Below are 27,931 nucleotides of genomic sequence, written 5' to 3' on the forward strand. Positions count from 1 at the left end.
AGGAGATGATGAGATGAGTAATGTGCCTAGTGTATTAACATGTATGACCATTTTGGTAATTATACTCAGCCAAAGCACTTTTAAAAATAGTTTACCAAACACTCAGCTATTTCTTCTCACAGCAAGTTCGGAAGTGCTTCATCTCACAGCAATTTCGGAAGTGCTTCCTCTCACAGCACAACAATCCCAAACTAAAGGCTTAGTTTGGGATTGATTCTTGAGGTGCTTTTGGGGCTGCTTCTGCTTTTGGGTCAAGAGTATGGTGTTTGGTAAAATCTCTGAAAGCTGCTTTTGGTTGAAATTGCTTCTCCGTAAAGCTGAATTTGGGAAGCTACAATTTGTAGCTTTTGAAGAGCTGCTTTGGGAAAACACGGAGCAACAACAGTAGAGTTTAATGAAATTTGTCTTAACTGTCAATTCTGTCCTCCTCCTTTTCTGAAAATTACATGGAAACAGCTAAACCCCATCTTTTCTCCATCGCAAGGCAGACATCTCATTCATAGCATTCTTTGATATCACCCCAAAATCCAAAACTCACAATTGCTGCACCAAAATTCCATTACAAAACCCACCCACCCATTTTTAGTATCTGATTTTCGAATCATTTATATATAATTTTATCCAAAGAATCCAAATTTTTACACTGGATTTCCGATTCCTGGGTGCCCCCTGTCTTTGTCCACCCACCAAGATCAATCTCTATCTCTCTCTCCATTCCACCTAAAGGTACTTTTTTCTCTCTCTGTAATATGGGTTTTGTGCAATTATTGCTTTTTCTACAGTGTTTTTGATTCTTTGATTGCGTTATGTTTGATATATGCAAAAGGGTTTTGTTCTGTTTTGGTGTTTATGGGTGGTCTGATTGCTGTAAAATTTGTTTTTGCAAATTGGGTTTTGGTTTTGAACCCTCTGACTGCTTCAAAATTTGATCTTTTCAAATGGGTTGATCTTGTTTACTTGATTTATGTGTGTTCTGGGTTGAAAAGATGGGTTGATCTTTTCAACTTTTAATTTCCTTAAGAAAAGAGAAAAGGATATTTGCATGGATGAGTTTCAATTTGGTGAGACTTCAAATTTATTTCTCTGCGTTTTGTATGTTGGTTATGGCCTTCTTATGAGGAAAGGTATGAAATATGGTCACTTTTTTAACGCAAGTGAGACAATTTTCTCTTGGAGATTTTGTTTTGTGAAATTTTATCATAATCACTTTATCAATTCAATTATGTCATTTTGCTCTTATTGTTTTAGAAACATGATCTATAGGAGTCATGGTATCAGAACTGCAGTTAGTTATGTGCCCGCAATCTTTCCCAGGGAATATGACAATGATGATTGAAGTAAATCCCATTTAGCTTATTTGACATCCATTGCGTCTATTTTGTGCTTTAGTTCATTTATCTACTGCACTCGGATGTCAAGTCTGTAGAGTCTTACCGTTTCCGTTTGTCAATGTGATTCTTTGAAACTTAAACATGACTGTCTCCTATTAGGATAAGAGGCATTGATGTCAGATGCTAGTTTTATTAGGATAAGAGTACTTTTGCACTTCTGATGTTTCTTGAAATTTTGATTGGTTTATAATTCTAGAAAGTATACCGTTGTTTTGTATAACTTCTCACTTGTTTACCATTTGCCTTTGTATGCAGAATATACTCTAGAAAACCCCAAAATAATGACAAAATGCTCTCATCATTATCATCTTGGTTGTATATATGAGTGGATGGAGAGAAGTGAAAGTTGTCCTGTTTGTAGCAAGGTAATAACATTACCAATATGTTTTTCCTTAAGCAGACTTTGTTCGTACTCATGAGTCATGATAATTTTCAGCAGTCATAGTTTCTAGTAGGCATGCATCTCTATTATATTGTTATAATGTCCCAGAAATATTTCTTAATTTCCCAGATATGTCTTATATGGCAAAATAGTTTCTCAGTTGTAGTTTAGTGTTATTTTCACTACTACACAAAAGGCTTCACACGACGGTTTAAAACTGTCGTCTCACGTTTTGCATTTTCGTGGTCTATCGAGGCGTCGTCTGATGAAACGCAGTCAGACGACGGTTTTCAACCGTCGTATACCGATCATTGGGTCGACGGTTTGCAGCTTACTCCGTTGTCTGATGGACCGGCAGATCTGCCGACATGCTGTCGACAGAAATATGCCGTGGTGTGACTTCTACTCATACCACGGTTTTAGGATTCCAGCGTGGTGTGACTTCCACTCATACCACGGTTTTAGGATTCCAGCGTGGTGTGACTTCTACTCAGACCACGCTTTTTAGGAATCCAGCCTTGTCTCTTTGTTGTTCAGAAGTCAGTTTTTATTTTTAAGATGTTGTGTAAATTGTATACACACGACAGTTCTTCCAGCATAAAATGTGGTGTGATGACTTAAAAATTTAGTGCATGTGTGCTTTCACACGACACATATAACTCAAACTGTTGTACCATGACATTTGAGACCATGATATCAATACAAACGGTCGTCTGAATTGTAGAAATTTTGTTTGATTGTACCCTAAAAACCTCATCAGATGAAATATTTTCCTACTATTGTTGTAATGGCAAAATTCAGATTCTTGAAGCAAAAATGACCAAAAGAATGGTAATTTAATCATAATAGAAAGCTGTTATAATCCCATAGCATTCTAAATGGATCCGATGTATCCACAAAATAAGAGATCACATCTTTGAAACTCTTATAGCAAAATACATCCAGAAATGTACCTAAAAATGTCACATAATCACATCTATAGGCGAACTGCAATTAAGGCCAACCCAAAAAAGACCAACTTCTAGCATCAGTACAACTTCTACCTAAACAAATTTCTCTCTATCACTTCAAAAGCTTTCGTCACTGCTCCATCTTCCACATGATTGTCCAGTTTATAAGCAGCCTTCAAACCTGGATCATTGTTTTTAGAACAAAACCACCACGACAAACTTGGCCAGAAATGTGCTTTTATAAAGATAGGTTTCCACTTCTCCCTGCAGAACAAAACCACCACGTCAAACTTCATGCCTCAAAAGGATACATACATTAAGCAAGTAGCAAACGAGCAAAGTTCCAAACTCCAGGAGGACCAACACAGAACAGTCCAAAAGTATTTAAATAATGTCTTCAACAATCAAAGAATCAGAAACTTACGAATGAGAAACACAAGTCAAAACAGCCAAACAGCTTCAAGAATCATAAACACCAAAGCCCAGCAACGTCTTCAACAATCAAAGAATCAGAAACTTACGAATGAGAAACAGTTCAGCTTATTATGAAGTTTGAAGATTAGACAATTAAAAGGGCGTAAGTGTGCTAATATCTCTATTTGCATATACTAATGGTACCTGGCATTAGCTCACTTGTTGGAAACAATTTCTACAACATTGCCTCTCTTTCAACTAAAAAGTCCTCAGCAGTAAGAGTCACTATGCCCAGTGTCTTCAACAAAGACCCGAGCAGCTTCTGTTGCTTTCTTTCCCATCATTTTTGCTTTCAAAGCCCAATCAAAAGTTTTATTATACCTAGCAACTATAATTTCCTGGACTTCAGTATAGAACTTCTCTGTGTCTGAGATAGCAAAAATCATATCAAACCATCAATTTCTTTCCTAGAATCTGGACATAAACGAGAAGCCTCAAACTTAAGAACCAAGGCATTGAGCAAACTCATAAAAACAATAAAATGTCTATAGGAGAAATCAATTAAGAGCAAAAAATTCCAAAATACACATAAAATAGAAGAGACATATTGAACTAAACTTGATCCACACAATAATCGAAAACCAAGACCAATTGAAAATCTGAAATACAATGTTAGCAATAGATATGATTTTTAAACAACGGTTCTATATACTAGTCAAAACAGCCAAATAGCTCCAAGAATCAGAAACACCAAAGCCCAGCAACTTAACAAGAGATTCAGAGACTCACTGAGCTTGAAGAACCCAGAAATTGAACCAAGTCTTCTGCTTTGTTGCTTGACAGCTTGAAGAGGAGTCAAAGCGAGCAAACCAAGAGTGAAGAGCCAGTGCCTTTAACTGGAAAGTGAAAACCCATAAAGAGTTTGTGAGATTGTGAGAATCATGATTCATGAAAGCCAGAAATTCGATTGAATGTTCTAAAACCCAGAAGTTTGACTTACCAGCAAGGCAGCAAATCAGCAATGTCACTGTTGTCACGGCGTCACCGGCGACTCGGAGTCGGAGAAAGGCTGATAATAGATGGCCCGTGCAGCCGTGTCGCAGAGAGAGAGAGGAGAAACGACATTCATCACACCCAGAACCCTATCTTCGATTTGGGTAAATTGGGATTAAGTATGAAGAGTTAAAATAAAAAAAATAAAAAAAAGGGACTGAAACGCCTAGTCGCCGACCCCCCTAGGACCGCCTAGCAATGCCTAGGCGGCCGACTTTCTGCCCAGCACCTAGCTTGCTCGACTAGGCCAAAATCGGAACGGGGTAGTGGCGCCTAGCGCCTAGGCGGCCGCGTGGGCCGATTTTTAGAACCTTGTTAATTATCACTCATCAAGACTCACTATAGGGTAGGATCCAGAGGCATGATGGGTACTTGGGGACTTAAATACCTTCAAACGAGCAAAAATTCCTCGAAGGCCATAGCTACAACCCAGCTGAAAGAATCACCAAGTGCAAAGATTGAATACCAATCAACCAATAAACAATCAACAAAAGGAAGCTTAATAACAGAATAGCACCAGAATGATGAAGCTTATAGAAATCACAAACTTCCTGGAATGAGAATGTAATAAAATTTATATACAATAGACATACCTTAAGTACCCTTTTTCCTCTAAAGCTCAGTTGCCCATCTTGAATCTCATGCTTCAGGACATTAACAAGATCAATAGAGCTACCGCAAGATTTCAGATACCCTGCATAGTAACTGAATCTCCAATTTTGAGCTCAAATATAGCAAGTTGATAATCCTTTTACAATCACCATATGAGTTTTTCTCTGGGGCATTTTCACGAACACCTTTCGGTGCATTCTTTAAGTTTCTTCCCCACAGCCTCTAAGTCTTCCCTGACATCTGGCTTGTACTCAAGATTCAAATCCAACTCTGAAACTTTCAAAAAATTCAATATCAAAGCCAAAAATGCACACACAAATTTGAAACAACCTGATCGGTTTCTTCCCATTAAACACAACATCAGGTCTCACAAAAAAGAGGTTTTTCCACGACTTAATGCAACCACCAAATAGATACACATCTGCCTCACTACAACCCAACAAATTCAATTACCATCAGAATAAAAAGGACCAAAACACTCACAGAAACTGTCCAAAAGGACCAAAACATAGCAGTCCAAACAATCAAACTTAATCTCATGATTCTCATCAACAACTCAACAAGACAACAAGAGTTACAAGACAACGGAAACCATGAGTCATCTGCGCGCTCTGACTACTCATCAACAACACGGTCATCAGTTCATCACAGTTCAATACAATACCCAGCAACTAAACATTCACAGACTCACAGTTTGATAACATTCACAGTTTATAACATTCACAGAATCACAGTTTGATACTTTGAGAGTTGAGACAATGACTCACCATAAAACCCAGAAATCACCGAGCTTGCAGAATCCAAAACCCAGAAATCGAGCTTCAACAATCAGTCAATCACCGAGTTTGAAGTTTGAACCCAGAAATCAAGCATGAAGAATCACCAAGTTTCGAGGTTGAACCGAGCTTCAAGCCTTGAACCCAGAAATCGAACCCAGAATTCCCAGAAATCGAGCTTGAAGAATCAGTGAATCACCAAGCTTCGTGGTTGAAGAATCACTGACCTTTAAGCCTTGAACCCAGAAATCAAACCTAAAATCGAACCCAGAAAATCAGAAATTGTGAGATTGAAACCCAGAAATTCTATTGAAAGACAAAAACCCAGAGAAATTCGATTTACCGGCGAGCTAGAGAGCTAGAGAGCTGGCCGGAGACTCGGTGAGAGACTGAGAGTCTGAGAATCGACTGATCGTGGAGCGGCGTTCCTTCTTGATTTCGAACCCAGAAAGGGAGAAAGCACCTAGGCTCCGACCGTCCAGAGCCGCCCAGCCCCGCCTAGGCCGCCTAAGCGGCCGACTTTATTCCCAGCGCCCAGCTCGCTCGACTAGGGGAGAATCGGAGGGGTACCAGAGAGATCTCGGAGGCGGTGGATTCGTGGTCAAAGGCTTCAGAGTCGGGGATTGGGGAAGAGATTGTCAGAGTAGCAGTGGAGTTTTGGAAAGAGAGTGAATGCTACCACGAGAGTTGGGTACTAGAGAGTCGGGGTGGCTGTGGAGTGAGTCAGACAGCGAGAGAGTCGAAGTGAGTTGGAGAGAGAGTCGGGGTGAGTCGATTTGTGGGGTTTTGTGGAGTGAATGCCGTGTCGGGGTATAGGCGTGGGCTGGTCTAAGCTAAGGCATTAGTTTTGGAAAGACTTTTTCTCTAGTGTTCTAATAATTTGGTCTGAATGGATATATGCTAGTGTAGTTGTCTAGCTAGCTAGGACACGGCCATTAATGTTGATTCACATATATGTACAAGGCATCAGACCATGTTTTTCCACATATATGTTGTCTGAATGCCACTTTAAAATTTTCAGTTTTGCCGCCTCTTGTTGTCCGGTAAGAGGGAAATGGATTTGGAGGGGTGAATGGAGGGAAATGTTGGAGGGAATGTTGGTGGACATGTTTTGCACTTGCAAATCTATGAATTCATACCACGGTTTTAAACAAACCGTCGTATCACCACTACATGCTGAGGAATACCAAATTGTGAGAAACTTGCCGCCTCTATAATAATTTAACCTCACACCACGGTTCCATTTATAAACGTCTTATGAAGCAATACATAATTCCAGCATGAAAAACACCCGTTGGTTGAATTCATATTAGAAGACGGAAATTTTACAACCGTCGTCTCAATAATGAGAAATTATTCACACCACGGAAAACAGTGTAGCGTCGTATGAGAAGTGTCGTGTGATTCATTTTCTGTAGTAGTGTTTGTTGGGTTAAATACTGCTTATTCCCTATACTTATAGGGTTTGATCGTTTCAGCCTCTGACCTTTAAATTTCACCTAAAAAGTCCATGAACTCCCAATTGGTCACTGCCGTCAAGAATCTGTCAAAAACTCCGTTATCTTCCCCTAAAAAGTCTATTATATCCTCATTTACTTAAAAAAATATATATTTCTCTTCCTCTTTTTTTTTTTTTGTTTTCTTTTACCTTTTCTCCTTCCAGCTCTTTTGCCTCCTTTTGTTCATCTTCTCATCAAGATGGTTCAATCCACAGACCTTCAAGATGTGAAATGAAAAAAAGAAATAAAACAGAGAAAAAATTTAAAAAATGTAAGTGAGGGCATAATAGACATTTTCAGCAACTTTAACAGAAAATTTTAACGGCAGGGACCAATTAAGAGAAAATTGAGAGTTCATGGACTTTTTAGGTGAAATTTGAAGGTCAAGGACTGAAACGATGAAACTCTATAAGTATATGGAGTAAACAATATTTAATCCTATTTTGTTATATAATAGGGAAATTCCTTTGCCACAACATATGTGAAGGTTAAATTTAAAAATTGTAACTATATAGTTCTATCCTGGAGTAGATCTTTCTTTGTCTCACCAATACAATACTCGAGCTGCAGGATCAAGCAATTTGGTTTTATATTGTTGAATATCTATGATTTCTGCTCAACCAAGGTACAATCAAGCAGGTAGACTCACTTGGGAATTGAAAGTTTTACACTACCCTGCTTTGTCTTGAAACTCTACCAATGTTCTGTAGTGTAGAGGGATGGATGCTGCATACCTTAATATCAAGTATCAACTTTAGAAACTAAAAATGCTATTTAAAGCTATATTTCTAGGATTTCTTTTGATATCAAGATAGGAATGAAAAATGTCTTTATTCATGAATGCGTAGAGTCTAAACTGTGGAATTATCGTTTGGCTTTTGTAGGTCATGGCATTCGATGAAACGACTTAATCTTGATTGACGCGTCGTTGATGAATCCAGTAGTATCGTCGATGAATCCAACAACATTAGTGATAGTTCTTGAAATTTTACTTGCATTTGGCAAAAGTCATTTAAGTATAGCATAGCACCAGTAGAGAGAGAACTTTCTGTACAGCTTATTTATGTTACCATTGTTCTTTCTCTGGGTGTTATTTTGCTGGTTGGTCTTTCAGCCTTTTATGTAGATGGAATTTACTCATTGACGCCCTCAAACCCTGTTTAAGTTGAAGTAAGGTTTTGCTCAGCAAAGGCTTGTTTCAGACTTCAGAGTCTTGGCAATGATTTTAGTCATTGTAATCTGGGTTATTTTTCATGTAAGCTCTGCGGTTACACTCATGTCCTCTACTTCGGTTTCCAATGAAGTCAACTCTCATCTATATATGCAACAGATTTAATGTTCTACTCATCTATTGTACCATAAAAGGGGTGGTTATATACTTATATGAACAATGTTCTCTTTTACAAAATTTCTGTGTAATATTCTTGTCATAGTGAATATATATCAAGGTCATATATACAGACCTAATTTACATTTTGGTTATACAACAAATGTACACTTACGGGGGTGTATTGTATTTGGATTTGTGTAAACTTTTTTAAAATGACAGACTTTTTGAAAAGTCCATAAACTCTTTAAAAAGTTGATAGACTGCTATTGATTTTTTAAAACCATTGATTTTAGCAACAGACTTTTTATTGATTTATAAAAATCTATGTACTTTATTAAGAATGACTTCTATAGATTTGATAGCACGTACAAAAAAAAAACCACTGCAGCCCAAACGCAAAACAAAATAATAACTCTTCTTGTAGAAATTGATTCAAATGAATGATTATTACTCTGTCTAACTGGTTTGTTCTCATTCCTAATCTCCCAATCACACACACACACACAAATATATAACATAATCAGGCCTCTTCTAGTGAGGGATCCATTTTTTGGTATTTTCTAGGGATAGGGTATTAGACCAACTTTTCGATCACATTTCGTCATCCCAACCGTTCAGTTTTTAGATTCTAATGTGTAAATCACTCCTATAGATTTTCAGCCAAATCGGTGATCGTTAAGGTATCACTTGAATAAATCAATGAACAAACCAAATCTGTCAAACCTAAACCGTTCATACTTATAATCTTAAATCGCCGTTTTGAATACCTTAACGATCACCGATTTGGCTGAAAATTTGCAAGAGTGATATACACATTAGGACCTAAAAATTGAACGGTTGAGATGACGAAATATGATCGAAAAGTTGGTCTAATGCTATATCCCTAGAAAATACCAAAAAAATGGATCCCTTAGTGGAAGGGCCCTCATAATATATATATATATATATATATATGATGTTTATGGTTACTTATTCTCATCAATTTTATTTTTGTCGATTAACACATATCATAATAATATTGCTCAATGTCTTGATATATATGGGAGAATATCATAAATGGTCACTCAACTTTTACCTGTAAGACACTTAATTTAGTCACTCACTTTTTTAATATATCATTTTAGTCACTCAACTTTAACTCTGTTATTCACTTTAGTCACTTCGTTAATTATTTTCATTAAAAAAAAATTATTTGCCACAATATCAAGGATATTTTCATCCAACTAATTGTGAAAAATTGATAAGTATGAATTGGAATGATTGGGAGAAGTGATTAAAGTGAGACAAAATGCTCATTCGGTAACTAAAGTGATTGACATAGTAATAGTTAAGTGACTAAAGTGATATATTTGAAAATTGAGTGACTAAAGTGTCGAATGAGTCATAATTGAATGATCATTTATGAAATTCTCCCATATATATATATATATATATATGATGTTTATGGTTACTTATTCTCATCAATTTTATTTTTGCCGATTAGCATATATTATTATGCAGTCTCGTTTCCCTGGTCAGCTGCTGACCAGGGATTGTGTGGTCACTCACCGTCCGATTGAAATCGGACGGTTGACAGATAAGTGATGAGGTCTGTGGTGAGAGCTATCAACCGTCTGATTTCAATCGGACGGTGAGTGACCACAAATCCCTGGTCAGCAACTGACCAAGGGAGCATTTTCGTATTATTATGATATTGGTCAATGTCTTGATCTATAATGAATCAATTGAAATTCAATTGTTCAAATTTTCTTTGAACCATAATATAAATTTAAATCGATGAGAATAATTAATGAATCTAGTAATTCATAGCAATATTATTCAAGGTTTTATTAGTAGACCACAATATCTGGGTTTTAGGGTTCCATAAATCATTTTTATTGCGATTAGAGGTCCAAGTATCACTATTGAAAAACAAAAAAATCACATTCAACAACTAGAATGAATATATCGGGTATCAAAAAATGGTGATATCATAAAAGATTAAGACAAAAAAACAAGAAAGAAAGATGATGGAGGACCAATATCTCCGTGCGCAGAGAGAAGAATTTGTATAGATTTTATTTATTTATTTATTTATTTTTAAAGAAATGGAATTTTGATAGACTTTTTCAAATCTTTGGTCTGGTGGCTGAAAAATTATTAGAGTTTGAGTTCGAGTCACCATGGGGGCAGGAGTGAAACCCTTTGATCCTCTTTAAAAAAAAAAATAATAATAATAATAAGCACTACAAAGTCTATAATTATCCATAACTTTATAATTCTATAAGTATGAATGATATTTTGAATACTTGTGTACTTTCATTCATTTTTAAAAATCCTAATTGAATACCCATAGATTTTGGTGGAATTCATGAAGTCTTTAAATATCCTAATTGAATACCCCAAGACTTTCATCAACTGCTATATATATATATATATATATATATATATATATTTGGAAAGGATTTGATTTTATTAGATATCAAAGCCATGAAAAACAGGTCAAAGTCTAATAGAACTTACATAAGAAAGCCCGGGACAAACCAGATAACCTATCTAAGCCACTTTAAACTCATTAAGATCTAAGGGACGCTCGCTGAACAGCAAGCCTAAGCTAAGCAAGAGTAGTCTCACTCTCTAAGGAAGAAATATTCATCTAGTCTAATCTGCCAGTCACGCAGTTGTGGTACAAATATCAACTAGACACGTCTTAGGAAAGCTTATAGAAATTACCCCTACTTCAAAAGGCTTGAGTCTAGAATGTCTAAAAGCCGAGAGAACTTAAGATAGCACTAGTCCCACCCCCTTAGGGTTGGAACCTGCACCATCTTCAGTCTCCTCAGTAGCCAACAACCTCGGAAATAGGTTGCTCCTTGGGCTATTCTTGAGGCACTGCAGCTTGTCTCCAAATTTGAGCCCTCCCCAATCAGGCCCAGTGATCACCATGAACGGCCCACTGAAAGCAGCCCCGAACCCAGTAGGCCCAGAAGCTATAATCAGCTCGGTCAAACCAGCGGTCAACCCTAGGTCAAAACTAGGGTTTCCCGCTGATTTTTCCGGAGGCTCTTCTGACCCGCAGGCCGCTGTCGCACTCGTCCCCAGCACCAGACCTGTTCCCGCCATCAGACCCGACCCAGCCACCGACTGCAGTACAGAAACCAGTCCCAGATCTCCTATCGCCGCCAGTTGCAAGCCTGCATCACAGCCCTAGTCGCCTTCATCCCGGCCAGACGCCACCACAGCCAGCGCCTCCCGTCGCTCAGATCTGACCTCGGCCACCCGACGCTTCCACGATGTAAAGGATGATCGTTTCGAAGATGGCAGGCCCCGACACCCACGCCTCTCTGACACGATCCACCACTCCACAACCAACAAAACACCCTCAGTCAAGAGTCACCTCAACCGGGGCCTGGGAGAACCTTTGTCGAGATCCCAACGCCGCTGCCTGAGAAACCATGGACGCTCCCAGCCTACGTCGCCGTCATCTCGCCTCTGCTTGGTCAGGAGAACACGAGACTCCCTTCCGCCATACCGAAACCTAGGTTTCATCTTACCGGATCGCTCCGCAAGTTTCGGAGGCCCTCTCACCATCCCGGATTAAGTAAATGTTATTTGTGTAAAAGTCTATATTGAATACACCTAGACTTTTAAATTCCACAGATTTCTTTAAACTTCCACTAATTTAATATACAATACACCCCCTTAATATACAACATATGACTTTCTAGCAAGTTATGTTTACATGTACACAATTACATGAAATTTTTTTTTATTTGGTATGGTTACATAATCAAAAAGCAAAATTATGTATTTTAGTAGCATATCTTAGCATGTATGCCCATTTTGATAATTATATCTAGCCAAAGCACTTTTGCCTTGCAACTTACCAAACACCTAAAATTTGTTTTTTGTTCTCGCAACACTTTTAAAAAAGGGCTAAATACAAATTACTACCCTGTGGTTGATGTTCAAAATCAATTCAGTCCCTGAACTTCTAATTTCATCAAAAACACCCATGCACTTTCAATTTTGATCTAATAGGTCCAATTTGTTAGTTTTCCGACAATTGAGTTATTTAACTTATTAATGTAGCTCATATATGGCCTATGTTTTATGATGTGGTGTCGAGGTGGTCTACATAGTCAATTTAGGAGTGAGTCCTACTATTAAAAATAAATAGTTTTTCAACAAATAATCCAACTATAACTTGAACCTATAATAGAATATTAACGAATTGGACCTATTAGATCAAAATTTAAAGTGCAAGGGTGTTTTTGATGAAATTAGAAGTCCAGGGACTGAATTGATTTTGGACCTAAACCACAGGGTACTAACTAGTATTTAGCCCTTTAAAAAAAGTTTACCAAACACCTCAGCTGCTTCTTCTCACAGCAAGTTCGGAAATGCTTCCTCTCACAGCACAACAATCCCCCACTACGCCTTTTGTGTCAATCCACAGGGGTCTTTCAAAAGAGCTACTTGCCCAAAAAACGATCGAGTTGTATAGACGAAAAGAAATATGCTTAATTTTTATGCAGTTGGGAATCGAATGAGAATTGATTAAACTAATTAAACCGAAAGTAGGCACTGTCAGTCATGGTGGGCCTTTTTTTTGCTCTGAACTTTCCCTGCAGCCAAGAGGAAGATTGATGGATCAAGATCATATACAAGATACAAGATGCTAGATCCATCGATCACATGTTAATTGGGATTAGGAAGACAATAGTGTTTCCGTGTACGAATCATTCCGGCCACTCGGCTAGTAGCTAGCTAGCTAGCTAGGTCAGTTGGTTCTCGCAAACTCAAGAAACCATTGTCAATCAGATATAGGCTTAGTTTGGGATTGCTTTTGGAACCTGCTTTTGGTCCAAAAGCGCTTCTGGAGGAAAGTGAGGTTGTTTGGTAAACTTCAAAATTGTTGCTTTTGGGCGGAAGCGCTTCTCTGGGCAGCATGAAATCAGAAGCTACTAAAAGTAGCTTCTGAAAATGGCTTTTGAGGAACGCGGCTGAAAACACGGAAGATTTAATGAAGTTAAGCCAACTACCTATTTTATCTTCGTCCTTTTCTCATCGATCGAAATACAACAGAGCCAACATCCACAACCCATTCCATTTCTGCACCGAGCAAAACAATCTCAATACACATGGAGTATGAGAATGAAATTTACCTTTACTTGTGTTAATAACGATTATTGCTACTGTGTGTAGCTTTGAACACGATCACTGAACATGATGTTTTCTAACTTCGAAGCCAACACCCTTCTACCCTCCAATTCCACTCGGGTTTGCACTCCACTACATAGATTCTGAAATTGAGCACTACCAAGCCCGGTTTCTTGCTCTAGGATGATCATCAATGTCAAAATCAAACCACGAAGCCCATCAAACTGCCGTGCACAGTGAGCTCCGTCGGTACCCAAAACAACCAAAAATCCCATTCGATCATAACTCATGCGAAATCAAAAATAAATAATTTCAGAATTAATAATTTTCAAAGACCTCTGACGACGTTGAAGATTGAATAGGAGTCTGATGATGCTGGAGATGGAATACAGATGCGACGCAAACCACGATTGCCCAGTGTAGAAAACAGAAGAAGATCTCAACTGAGGGCAGAACGGTCTTTTTATTCATTTTGTCACTTGCGAAATGAACCAGAAAAAGTGTAGTTTGCCTTTAGTATATTTAGTATAATTTCTGCTAGCTAATTAAGCTAGGTAGTTTAAGTAACTCCAGGCTTCTAATTAGAGCTAGGGTACGTAGTTTGGGATCGGCCGAGTACGTTTTAGGTGGATCTGAGTTCACTAATGCCAGTCCTTTTATTTTCTTAGCATGCATATATATATATATATATATAATCATTCTCAGGTGCGGATTTCCATTTTTTCCCCACTTTCCGATCACATTTTCACATCTTAACCGTTCAGTTTTTAGGTCATAATGTATAGATCATCTCTACAAAATTTCAGCCAAATTGGTGATCGTTAAGGCATCCAAAACTGCAATTTACACGAACGGACCGAATCTGCCGAACCGGAACCGTTCGTGTACATTGTTGTAAATTGCAGTTTTGGATGCCTTAACGATCACCAATTTGGCTGAAATTTTGCAGAGGTGATCTAGACATTAGGACCTAAAAACTGAACGGTTAAGATGTGAAAAAATGATCGGAAAGTGGGTCAAAACTGGAAATCCGCACCAATGAAAAACTGCGGACGTCCGCAGTGGAGAAGGGCTGTATATATATATATATATGTTGTACTGCATATAAATCTTAATTAGTTAAGAAACTAGCTAGCGTAGATAAACTCGAATTAGATCTAGGTTCATAAACCAAAAGAAGTATAACAGGTTTAGAAAAAAACAGGAAAAAAGAAAATTAAGATGGAGAAATTTCAAAGTTCGTATTTTGTTAGTTAATTAAATTAGTGTACCATGCATGTACACAAATTTTAACTAATTAAACCCTGTTTATGCTATACATGCCAGAGATCGAGAACCAGAGGATCATATCTGCAGCTAATTTGATCTCTGCTTCCGTTTAGAAGTTTAATCGCAAGTTGCAATTCTAATATTAGGGCAAGTTGCCAACTCAATCTGACAGACCAACGTGATCGAGTGGCTATTCACTCTTGTGTGAACATCTCGATCGATTATATCAGCTTGGAAAGTCCTTGGCAATTGTTGAACATTGTTTGGCTATATCTTGTACGTCAAACTATAACAGTACGTGAAATGGAAAGACCTGATAAAAGGTCTGACATTGTTGATTGAGAAATCTGCTCCTTAATTAATTCATCACATCAATTGTCGGCAGCGTCTAAAAAGACATATAATATAATAGAGCAATGACATGGTTTTACAAAGACACTGTTAGCGAGTACAGAAGTTCTCAAGTTGTATGCAAAGCCTAAGACACTTCAATTCACATAAGGACTCTATTTCCAAAAGAAAAACTCATATACTGTTATGTTATTCTATTCGGGTGAGGCTCTAATGAAGACCATTAAAATGAAGACTTCATGAGGACTTTCTAATCAATGATTAATTGTGAGAGTACTCATTTTGATCACATTTCAACAAATTAACCATTAGATGTTTAGATATATATGAGTATATTATTTATGCAAATTTTCAAATAAATTGAAATTCGTTAAAGTATTCGTAATCGCGATTTATCATTTATGTTTCATGTTTGATATATTTGGTTTGTCCATTGATTTAATCTAATTCAATACTTTAACGTTTAGCAATTTCGAAGAAAATTTTCAAAAGTGATATACTCATGCATACCTAAACATATAACAGTCTATTTTCTGAAATGTAATCGAAAAGTGAGTATCTCAAACGTTGATTAGAAAATCCTCATGAAGTCCTCATTTTTATAGTTCTCATTAGAGCTTCACCCTTTGCTAATATATAATTATATATTGATTATATTCTACAAACATGATTTTTATGAGTTGCTCCAAGTGACAGACTACAAAAGTTTCAAACTAAATTTCTTTAATTTTTTTTATATGATTTTGAGGTTTAAAATTCTAGTAAAAAAAAATAAGAACCTGTGAATTTAATTTGCTAAAAAACTGTATGCTATTCCACTCTTTTGAGTAGAAAATAACGATCTCAGATTTTTTTTTTTTTTTAATTTTGTAAGGAAGTTTAGGAATTGAGAAATGAGAACTCACAAGATTGGAAAAACATATAACATCTTTCTTATTTTTTGCATTTTTGTTTTTAGTTTGGATTTTTGTTTTTGTTTGGTCTGCTTTATGCAGGCATATTTGTGCATCGAGATGTAATATGAGGGATTTTCGAATCCCTCTAACTTAATCTAGTAAGGTAGTTTTATTAATGTAACTTGATTCTGTTTTGTTATAAAAAAAAAAATAAAAAAAATAAAAAAATAAAAAAAACCTCTCACTAGTCACTACCGTAAGCTGGCTTGCATGATAGTCGTGACCAATATCTGTTGAACTTCTTTTTCCGGATCTCTTTTCTGGTGGGCCGGTTGGTGGGTTTCATACATATAGATCTTTTCACATGATTAGATCTAATCATCTTGAGCTAACTTCCTCGAGAGAAGGCCCAATATGATGTTTGGTCTTAATCTTGACCTGGGCTTCACAAGTGTCAGTGACTAGCTCATTTATATATTGTGTAAAACTGCTAACCCTAAGCAAAGAAAGTAACCCGATCGATTTCTTCCCAATTTTCGCATTGATCCAACTATCTAAGAACCCATGGTGTCGATCGTAAGCAATTCTATTTAGGTGTTAATCTTGAAGTCAAAGCAGGTTCGTTTTTGTGTAGTGATTATGCCAAGTAATTGGCCTTTCAGGAGAAAGCAATATCATCTTCTGCGCAAATTTGAAATCATTTTCCTGAACTAATCATTCAAAATTAAACCTTTACAGGGGAGAGGGTATGAGTATATTTATATTAAAACGAACTGTTTAACTATATTTCTTTCACTACTTTAGCAGATTAAAAATGACTTCAGAAGAATTACTAGGGTTTGTTATTAATTGTTCATGTATATGCTGTCAAAAGACTCAAATCCAATGCTGTTCCATATATAGATATGCTAATATTTATTCTTGTGTGTGTGTGTGTATGCATGCAAACTCAGCTACTGATGTTCTTAACTTTCTCTAGTGTTTGAGATGGATCACTTTTTACTGATCAATGCAAAACTACACTAATTTGGTTGCCCCGGCCGCCTGTTGCTAGTTCTTAGTCTGCTCGACAATGTTAGCTTCCCTGTTGCTGGGGAAACTGTATCATACATTATTCACTTCTCAATATGGGATTGAATGAAACAAAGCTAACTAACATCTTTTTTGTACACAGATCCTAGCTTCAATTCATGTCTCATTTGATGCAAATATTGGATTCATTTTTGTCTTGTATGATACATCGATCTGCAAGTGGTTTTCTGACATTGGTTTCAGGTTATTGATTCCCAACTGATTGAAAAAGTCACTTATTATTCCCAGTTGTTCTAAATAATTCCAACTCTTACTTGTACGTTTAAATATCAATGAAAGCATATAAAGTATGGCTACCTAAGTAGCTATATATGCAAGATGCTATGCTCAGAACCCAGCAGGCATCTGTGATCTGTTAATTCTTCATAACTTTGTTAATTTATGTATCATTTTGTAAATTAGTAGCCTATATATTGCACTTCCACAGTAATGATCTGTTTTAAGTCATCGTTATTGGAAGAAAAAAGTTATTAAAGTCCTGCTAATTTTATTCTTGAAGCACTAGTTGTATATATCAACAGAGACCACACAGCATCTGATGCAGTTGCTGACATTTAAAAGGTTCTTGCATTGATGTGGCCTCAATTTGCTAAATACGATTGGATTAGCTAGCAAGCGATATTATTTCTGAGATTAACCCCCGCAGATCAACTTGGAGTGAGCTAAATTGAGAATACCCCAAATCGAGTATTCAAACAGAAGCCAACAACCACCCGACCTGCCGCTCTAGATTAAGAGTCTAACAATTCATTATTTGCGATCAATACATATGCTTGAAAATTTCTTCAAGCTGTAAACTGTTGATTAAGTCCTCAAAACAAAGTAACAGACCAGGGCTTAACCTTCTGTGAATGGTCTTTCATTACAAACGTTTATACCCATTTAACTTCAATCCTTCATATATACAAATCAGTTATCTAGTTTTATATTTTATTTATGCACAAGTGAAGATCGTACATATTTTCGTGCATGCTTGCTATTGCTGCCATTTTAATAATTAATATATAGACCTGCTTCCGGCAAGAGAAACATTAGGAAATAGAAACACAAAAAACAATTTTAAAAAACAAACAAACAAAAGAGTAAACGCTGAGCTCAATTTCTTATATGTGTGTGTCTATATATATATACAGATTTTATTCAGAGCGAGGTTAGAGTTTAGAGTCACTTTTCGGTCGCATATCTACATTTCAACCGTTCAATTTTTAGCTACTAATGTATAGATCATCTCTACAAAATTTCAGCCAAATTGATGGTCGTTAAGACATTGATAACTGTCTTAAAGCTAGTACGGTTCAGCTTGGACATATTCTGTTCGTCCATTGGTTTAAGTGAGTTAGGGACCTTAAAGACCATCAATTTGGCTGAAATTTTGCAGAGATGATCTATACATTAATGCATAAAAACTGAATGGTTGAGATGTAGATATACGACTGAAAAAGTGACCCTAGCCTAAACCCTAACCTCGCTCTGAAATTTCAGAGCGATGCCTCGCTCTGGATAGAATCTGTATATATATATATATATATGAGAACCTTTCAGAAGCGTGAAGCAGTAATATATACGTACACATGCCACACTCTGATTTAGAGGGTCCTTAATTGAGCTCCACTATTTCAACAGTACCACTTAACTATTCGCAACAGACAAAGACAAAGGGAGCTGAAAATTGCACTCCTACTTTTACATTTTGCCCTCCTCGTGTACTGTTTTTACCAAATCACCCTTATACTATTTGTCTCATCCTCTCTCTTCCATGGCCTAAGAGCAAGTTCACCCGTTGGGTCACCAGGTCACCCACTATTAATTGCTTTTTAGTGTTAATTTCACCCTCTGGGTCACCAGCACAGTGTATTTCGTGCCCTGGGTCACCCTGTACAGTGTTCTGGGTCACCATGGTGACCTGCACAGTGTATTTCGTGCCCTATGTCACGGGCACAGTGTATTTCGTGACCCAAAGAATGAAAATATACACTAAAAAGCAATGAATAGTAGGTGACCCGGTGACCCAACGGGTGAACTTGCTCTAATATGAAAAGTAAAACTAAAACTCTCTCTCTCTCTCTCTCTCTCTCTCTCTCTCTCTCTCTCTCTCTCCGATCCAAATCTCAAACTCATCGCAGTTCTCACTGATTGGCGCGTCTTTTGCAGGAGGAGCAGCGGAGCCAGACCAGAGCGCTGTCAGTGTCGGCGATGACGAGGAGTGTCGAGCCGGAGGTCGACGAAGTACTGGCCGGAGCCGATGGAGGCGCTGGAGACGACATGGGAGGTAGTGACGGTTGTGGAGGAGAGAAAAGTTGCGGGTGTCGAAAGAGAGAGAGCTCGAGAGGGTGTAGGGAAGGGGTCTCAATTATATAAGCCCAGTTGGTGTTTGATTATGTGTTTTGTCCATCTGGGTTTCAATCTGATATGAAGATATAATCTCCAATTTCAATTGTATTGTAAACAAAAAGGATTCTTACAACTCGACCTACCGGATTAGTTTGAGTTTTCTCCCCAAAAAGGATTCTTACAACATAATATTCAAAGTATCTTCAATATAATGAGTGATCAATAATGAAATCATATGTTCAACGTATGAGTTAGTGACATAACTACTCCTGTTACTCGAGTTAGAACATCAAAGATATATAGCTCAAGTTTGTGGTATAAGATCAGAGGACACCAGTACATACAATCAAAAACTTGGTGAATAAGTAAACCTCAAAATGGATATCTTATATTGGGAGATGTAAGCAGTTTTAGTAATAGAACTAATTATCAAAATAAAAAAGATCGAGGAGACCATCACGTAAATATTGAGTTTTCAATAAAGAACATGGGGTTCTTACATAACACATAGAAGTAGAAATATTTTGAGTGAGAGATCAAAAATGAAAGCTCATGTTGTGCATAGCTCGAATTTTTTGTACAGAAACATAGACTCTTTTACAATACGTACTCACAAATTCAGTGCATAAACAAACACCGAAAGTAGATGTTAGACACACTCAATGGAGGAGCTAGGATTTACAAATTTATGTTTTTTTTCAAAATCTGAGGTGGTCTGCAGCCGAACAAAGCCCCGTGTGTTGCTACGCCGTCGGAGTCACACACTAATAACTCCTGGTAACAGTTGAGTAAATTCCATTGACTACATTTCCTAACTCATGAAATATTCAGAATTTTTTTTTTTTGGGTTTATGAGAATCATTAACCAACCGTTTCTTTTTATGCATAGATTTTCAAAAAAACTGTATCCTCCAAGATTTTCAAAAAACTGTATCAACCAAAAGCAATTTATATCGATCACATCTGTAAAATCGAAACCAAACAGAGAAACGCCCATTAATACCAGGTTGCCTTTAAGGAAATGGGCAAAGCAAAGCTCTAAAGCCAAACACCATTTTCATGACCCAACTCTGCATGCAAGAGACTTGTCTTGTGATCCCCATTGCCAGAAGTGGTGGCTGTTCTGGCGCCAGAGGAGATAGAGTTTACATAAAAGTTCGTTACACGTGCAGAAACGGCCGTTGGCGGTTTCAGGTCCTCCTCTGCCTCAACCGGCGAGTCTAGCCCGTTGAGACCCCACTACCTCCTCCTCCCTCTCTCTCTTTTTTTTTTTTTTCTATTTTTTCTTTTAAAGAAATTAGAATTAATTAACTTTGCTTTCTTTTCTAGCACTATATATATATATACCCCATTATTATATACATTGCTCTTCCACACCAGCGAATATAACCAGCGAGCAAGAGAGAGAGAGAGAGTGAGAATCTAACAGGGAGAGAGAGAGAGAGAGAGAGAGAGAGAGAGAGAGAGGGGAAGAAGCAGTAGAGCTGGGGCACTCAACGCCTTCTTCTGACGAAAATCGTAAGCTTTCTGTGGCTTCGGTTTCTTTATGAGTCTGATTGTTTTGGTGCTTCTGTAGCTTTTTGGGGTGAGCTACCAGTTGTTGTGATTGAAGGTGAGAGAAAATTGAAAAAGGAGTTGATGGGTTGTTAGATATTGATATGGAATTGTGTATGGATCTCTGGTTTTTGTTAAAGCGAGGTTCTTTGTATTGGGATTTGCTGCTGCATTAATATATTTTTTTTTTGATTACAGTCTGTCATGTGGATAATTCATTTTCAATTGCTTATCTGTTTCCTGGAGTTTTTTTATTTCTGTGTTGGTCTTTAACCCGGAGATCTGAATTGGGTAAGTTTCATCTCTGAGGATGGGATTGGATTCACGCATGAATGTTTATGTTTTGTATTAAAATTTAGCTGCTATGGATGAGTGATGAAGACTTTATAGTTGTGTGTATGGTTTTGATCTAGAATGCATTGTTGCATGTGCTTTTCTTGCCGAGAAATTTGGATATGGAGAGATATGTGTTGATACCCCCAATATACAGAAATAATCAATGGAAAGTTTGCTGTTTTGCTGTAGATTCTATGCTCTGTGAAATGGGTATTCATGGTTTCTTGATTTGAATCTTGTTTGTTGGTCTGGGGGTATGTGATTTCTTGATTCAGTTCAAACTTCAAAGATTGGGAGGGTTTTTTTTTTTTTTTTTTTTTTTTGGGGGGGGGGGGGGGGGGGGTGGGGGGATGGGGGTTGGGTTTCCGAGAAGTCAATCATGGTTGGTGTTGCATGTTGATTAACTAAGGTGTAGATTTCATTTTGTTCTCTGATTTATGTTCTTTTGATGGATAACAAAGGAAAGGTTTCATTTGCGGCAGCCCAATTCAACAGCATGTTGGAGGGTCCTTCCTATCTTGTTTCAAGGCAGCTTCCAAGTTCCTGTGAGCAAGAGAGTCAGTGGATGTACAACACTCAACGTGTTCTTGATTTCTCAAACAGTAAGCGCCCACTTGAAGATGGGGAAGATGTGGCATTGAGGAAGGCATGCAAGCACGCAGATGCTATTGACCGAGTGGAAGCAGTGATGGATAATCTTGCTCTTTCCCATACCAAATCTGATCAGCCAAATGACCAGAATCCTGCTCTTTCCCATGCCAACTGTGACCATCCAAATGACCAAAATCTTGCTCCTTCCAATGCCCAATCTGACCTGCCGAATGACCAGAGTCTTGCTGATTCCCAGGCCCAATCTGATCAGCCAAATGACCAGAATCCTGCTGTCTCCCATGCCAACTGTGACCAGCCAGACGACCAAAATCTTGCTCCTTTCCATTCCCAATCTGACCAGCCGAATGACCAGAGTCTTGCTCATTCCCAGGCCGAATCTGACCAGCCAAATGCCCAGAATCTTGCTCTTTCTGATGCCAACTCTGACCAGCCAAATGACCAGAATCAGGACGGGAACAACAATGACCCCACTTCACTATTCCACCAACTTGGAAGGGATGTCTCAATAAACTGTCTCCTTCGTTGTTCAAGGGCTGATTACGGCTCAGTTGCCATGCTGTGTAGGAGTTTCCGTTCTCTAATTCGGACTGGGGAGCTGTACACTCTGAGGCGGAGAATGGGTATTGTAGAACATTGGGCTTACTTCTCTTGTGCTCTCTCTGAATGGTGGGCATTTAATCCAGATCGTAGACATTGGATGCCTTTGCCTAAAATGGAAATAAATGGATGTTTTATGTGTTCAGATAAGGAGTCTGTAGCCGTTGGCACCGAACTTCTTGTATTTGGAAAGGAAATAATGTCCCATGTGGTTTACAAATACAGCCTTTTGACACACAGCTGGTCATCCGGCCGTTTGATGAATACACCTAGGTGCTTGTTCGCTTCTGCTAGCAGTGGGGAAATTGCCATTCTAGCTGGCGGTTGCGATCCATGTGGCAATATCTTGAGCACTGCTGAGCTTTACAATTCAGAAACAGGAACTTGGTTGACTCTTCCGAGCATGAATAAACCTAGAAAAATGTGTTCTGGGGTATTTATGGATGGAAAACTTTATGTCATTGGCGGGATTGGAGTGGGCAGCCCAAATGCACTTAGCTGTGGGGAGGTTTATGATTTGGAGAGGGGGACTTGGACTGAGATACCTAACATGCACCCTAGAAAAAATGGAGGGGCTGGAGCAACTGATATGCCTGCTACAGCTGAGGCACCTCCGCTGCTTGCAGTTGTAAATAACAAACTGTATGCTGCAGATTATGCAGAACAGGAGGTGAGAAAATATGATAAGGAGAGAAAAGTGTGGGTTACCATTGGGAGATTGCCTGAGCGGACATCCTCGATGAATGGTTGGGGAGTAGCATTTCGGGCATGTGGGAATCGGTTAATTGTAATCGGTGGACCTAGGGGTTCAAGCGTAGGGCAAATTGAAGTCAATTCTTGGGTCCCTGATGAAGGTCCGCCGCAGTGGAACCTGCTCGCTATAAAGGATCGGGGAGGCTTTGTCTATAATTGTGCAGTGATGGGATGCTGAGGTGTCCCGTTTCCGTGACACCATGTGCTGGCTGGAAGGGTGGAATTTACAATCTTCGCCTTTCAAGGAGTTTGGGTTCCAGTTCCTGGTTCCTGGGTAATTTCTGCCCTCAACATGGGAAAATTCAGGTTAAATTTAGAGTCATAGATACATTTACAGAAAGGTGGCCTGGAGAGTTAGTTTCCTTTTTTAAAAGTTTTTAATTTTACCTTTAGTGTGTTGCATCTCTTTTCTTTACCCCTTTGTTACCTTGAGAGCTTTTCAAAGGTTGTATCATGTAGAAGTAGCAAAGATGAATAAGCTGAAGTTCTGGTACATTTGTAGGTTGTGATGTCCATTTCATAAGTTTCATTGAAACATTGCAGAATTATGTAATGGTTCAAGTTTTCATTTTCTCAAGTTAATATAACTTAAGTTCTCTTTTCCCCTCCCAAATAGGAGGAAGACAGACAGACTTCTGTTTCTGTTGTAAATGTATAATGTATCTTGATCCTCGAAGCTCATATATGCTGTTTTCTGTTGCTCACCTGGTTTTGCAGAATCCGAATGGACCCTAAAAATAGTTTAGGTAATTGGTTTTTTTTTTTAAGATCTGGCTGAAGAGTAAAATTTGAATTTTCCCTCTACTTTTTCTTCTGTACATGATTTCAGTCTTTTTATCTCCTCCATGATTGAGACTCTGAAGTAAAAAGATTTGGAACACTTGACCTGCTCTGGTTATTGCTAAAGTTGAATGGTTTGTGCGGATTTCACTCTCTTTAAGGCCTGTAAGTTGTGAATGTGGTATTTCAGAGTACGAAAAAACAGGAACTGCATGGTGAAAAAAATTCCAATTGGTTCTGCAGCTAGCTCAGATCAAGTTACTGATGGGGAATATGGATCAGGTTTTCCCTCTTTCCTGTCTAGATAATTGCCTGCGTGAAGCTCTCATTCGATCTCCTGTGTTTGCTTGCATTTAATTTCACATTATCATTATTACTTGTACTTTCCATATCAACCTCAGCACTGATCGCATTAGCAAACTAAATACAACCAATTTCTTGTCATTCCGGTTGTTTGCCATTGCATGACACTATTTTGAAATCCTAGAGATCTAGTTAAATCACCACACCGAGATGCAAATCAAGTTACTGGTGAATCATTTGGTTTGATGACTGCATTACTGTCCTTGGTCTTTCTTTTGGTTTGATAACATTTGTTGTGATTTAATATGATCTTTGTTTCTTATTTTAGGCTTCTTTTTCCCCCCCTTTTTCCATTGCATAAGTTTATTGCAGCTTTGTTAAAATCTTTAATTCTCTTTCCTTGAGTACTGATATCTTCAGTAATGATGGTTTTCAAATAAATTTGATTAATTGACACCAGAGCAGGGTTGTTTCTGTAATCATAGAACAGAAAACTAATAAACAGTATGAAATACAATGCCAGAAAATTAAAGAAATGGTACATATGCTAATGACTAGTACGAACTGCTTGCTCATTTTGAAAGAGCTGCGGAGTTGTGGTTTACTTCAATGGTAAGTGATTCTGCTTCTTGTTAATCCTTAGGTCACAAGCGTTGACACATCCATTAATTTCTCAGACATGTTTTCTACTGCCATGACATTTGTTGCCTGGAAGTTGGAAACTTGGTTTCAAATGATGCATGAGAGAAGAGGAAATGCCCAAGGGGAGAGATTTTTAATATATATATATATATATATATATATATATATATATATATATACGAAAATGTTCTGAAGAGGACGTCCGCAACCCAGAAAAAGTGCGGACGTCGCTCCTCCGGCCTCGATCGAACTGCGACGGTGCGGCGCGGCTTGCCGGAGGGACGCCGGAGGTCGTGTGGAGGGGTATGCGGTGCGGTGGAGTCGCCGGTGACGGTTCTGCGGTGCTGCACAGAACCTGCAACTGCAGGTGAGGTGGCTGCCCAGAAACCGGCAAGCCCGACCTCGAACGCCGCCCAGAAGAGGTCTGGGACTCCTCCGGCCTCCCTCAGGCCAGCCCCGCGCCGCCGTCTTCTCCTGGAACCCTCCTGCTGCATCGACGTCCGCACTTTAGCGAAGTGCGGACGTCCGCTTCAGAACCCGCCTGTATATATATATATATTCAGGAAAGTTATGTTCTTCAATGACAGTTGTGTCTAGGCAGAACTGCATGTATGAAACTTGGCTTCTGGTGAGGAATGTATGCATTAAGAACGAGTAAAGGAAATGCCGCAGGAGCTAGTCTGTTTTTACATGGAAATCTATTGAGCCTGAAATTCTGTTTCTGCATATGTATCAGTTACTTTCTGGCTTCTTGCTAGGATTTTCAGGCCAGAAGAAGAAGTGGGAATTTATTAAGCCTTTTGGCACAAACCGTTCTAGCAGCCTCAGCAATACTATAATCTGGCATTTCAGGTCCTGTGGGTATAAATGTAAAAGTACAAGCCTGCAATCATTCAGACCTGTAAATATTCTTTTGCCTTTCCTCTTTCCCTTTTTTATAATTGGGTCCTTTGTATTTATCTTATTTTTCTATTATTGGGAAGTTATAAATCACATGGTCATGTTCTTCTTTTTATTGTACCGTGTTTTACTGCCCCAGAGAAGAAAAGCACTTACTTCCCCTGGCTCTCTGCTCCATGGTGTACTTTTACCTGCAAAGCAAAAATTGAGTATAAATCTTTGTTGAAGGAGGAGAGCCATTCCCAGTCCCAGTCCCAGTCCCACTGGCTGGTTGAATCAGAGAGCAAAAGTACAAAATAGTATCTGTATGAGGAAAACTGAGTCCGAGTTTCTGACCCTCTTATTGTTATGCCCACGGACCCCATGAAAGAACTGTTGCAGAGGTAACGTGGCTTCTGCTCAGCCTTATTAACTCACCGTCTAATGTTTCCATCTTGGACTGTTGCTGACTCCTCCACCCTTGTCTTTTTCCTCTTTGGCTCTTTTCTCTCACTCTGCCACTACGGGTGTCAAAGTTTTGGAATTTGCCACTGGCAAATTGGTGTTATCATCCCGGTGATGTCATCAAGGACTCCATGGCAGGTTTTCAGGCTGCCAGAAAAAGGGTTGAAAAGAAAGAGGGAGGATCCTCTCCCGAAAGAAAAAGGCAAGGCAACCATTTTTGGAGCTGAAACAGTTACTGTTAATTGCTAAAGAAGTTACTTGCTGGGATCAGCCTTTCCTTATTTTGGTGCGGCCCTGAAAGGAATTGAAAGGGACATTTTTAGAAGAAGAAAAAAAGAAAAAGAAAAAAAAAAAGTGACCCTATGTGATGTGATGGTGTGTTAATGTCTTTGGTGGATTAATGCACTCATATATCAAATGTTAAACTAGACCGTTGTGGGGTAGATGAGGCCGATTGTAGTGGTGGACTAACTCTTCTTAATCTACAGGCATGTCTTAGATACAGTCGCCTTATCCCTTTGTTTTTTATCCTCATTAGCCCCCGCCCAATCATATGCATGGCAAGTAATTTAGCCGAGGGGATGACATTGACATAGACAAAGGTTTAGGTTCCAATCTCTGTCACAATTATCAAACAGTCAAAAAACATATCCCTATCAAGAAGCCTTTGATTTAGATATAAATTGGGGTGAGAAGAGAAGTACATCATCAAATTCTACTGTGCAAATGCCAAATGGTCTCCACCAACCACCATGGGAGCTAGCTAAAGCCTAAAGGGAAGGGTCAAAAGGAAGCATTGCTGTGTGCCATAATATTATAAAATGTGTTACCCCTTGGTGCCCAATTGACATGTTTTGGGTGGTCCAAAGTGTTAAAGCCTAACATTGTGCTGCAAATTTAGGTGCGTTTATGATGGTGGGTTGGTTTATCTTGCACTATATAAAGGTAACATCTCTGACATGGGATAGCGTTTAAAATTAAGACGACACAACAGAAAAGGAAGGAGATTATCAACTAAACCATAGTACCGCAGTTCTTGGTTCCCAATTTGCATGCTCAAACAACAGTTTTATATATAACTTTCCTATAAATATAGCCAATTAGTACTACCACTGTGGAAAGCAACAAAAAAAAAAACCAACTTAAAAGGAGAGATTCCGGGTTTAAATATTCAATCAAACAAAAACAGTCTTTCGGGTTGTCCTAGAGGTTTCCATCTGTAACCGTTCTTCTTTTCTTCTTAAAAAAAAAAAAAAAAAATCAAAAATCTTTTGGGTTTGATTGAGGAAGGTGATGACTAAGGAAGGCAAACAGCCAACTTAGACTTCCCCTCCTTGGTGATGAACATGTCTAAGGCCCAAGTCCACTTGGGCTTCCCCTCCTTTAAATTATTGAAAGCTGTGAGGCCCAGGTCTATAAATATGGGCCAGTACCCAATCACAGAAAATAGAAGATGAGGCCCACTAGCTAAGACAATGGAAGAACAAGCCCAACTGTAGTGTAGTCCTACACGGGTTGACCC

At 38.4% G+C, this 27,931-nt stretch overlaps 1 protein-coding gene and 2 long non-coding RNA genes across 10 annotated transcripts; all 3 read left to right on the forward strand.

Moving 5' to 3' along the window:
• Positions 1-464: 464 nt before the first annotated feature.
• LOC112180136 lies at positions 465-8,574 on the forward strand. Of its 2 annotated transcripts, XR_005803783.1 has the most exons (4): positions 465-726; positions 1,647-1,756; positions 7,648-7,716; positions 7,962-8,574. It is a non-coding gene; the product is annotated as an uncharacterized LOC112180136 (long non-coding RNA). The 2 variants fall into 2 exon arrangements; XR_002928122.2 differs by lacking the exon at positions 7,648-7,716.
• Positions 8,575-20,848: 12,274 nt separating this feature from the next.
• Positions 20,849-23,970, forward strand: LOC112177007 (F-box/kelch-repeat protein At1g74510). 7 transcript variants are annotated; one of them, XM_040510949.1, is made up of 3 exons: positions 20,853-21,100; positions 21,241-21,333; positions 21,861-23,970. In XM_040510949.1, exon 3 carries the CDS (start codon positions 21,875-21,877, stop codon positions 23,516-23,518), a length of 1,644 nt encoding a protein of 547 aa, XP_040366883.1. In that variant the 5' UTR covers positions 20,853-21,100; positions 21,241-21,333; positions 21,861-21,874; the 3' UTR covers positions 23,519-23,970. The 7 variants fall into 7 exon arrangements, with proteins under 7 accessions (XP_024170926.1, XP_040366883.1, XP_024170927.1 ...); XM_024315158.2 differs by lacking the exon at positions 21,241-21,333 and having other exon boundaries at positions 20,849-21,006; XM_024315159.2 differs by lacking the exon at positions 21,241-21,333 and having other exon boundaries at positions 21,840-23,970.
• A 1,726-nt stretch (positions 23,971-25,696) lies between these two features.
• LOC121050548 lies at positions 25,697-26,913 on the forward strand. Its single transcript, XR_005803317.1, has 2 exons — positions 25,697-25,966; positions 26,105-26,913. It is a non-coding gene; the product is annotated as an uncharacterized LOC121050548 (long non-coding RNA).
• The last annotated feature ends 1,018 nt before the right edge of the window (positions 26,914-27,931 follow it).

The sequence above is a fragment of the Rosa chinensis genome, chromosome 7, assembly GCF_002994745.2.
Source record: "Rosa chinensis cultivar Old Blush chromosome 7, RchiOBHm-V2, whole genome shotgun sequence".
Taxonomy (NCBI): domain Eukaryota; kingdom Viridiplantae; phylum Streptophyta; class Magnoliopsida; order Rosales; family Rosaceae; genus Rosa; species Rosa chinensis.

Bases quoted from the DNA above. Each gene is read 5' to 3' on its own strand.
- LOC112177007 (XM_024315158.2), top strand. From the start codon at position 21,875: ATGTTGGAGGGTCCTTCCTATCTTGTTTCAAGGCAGCTTCCAAGTTCC.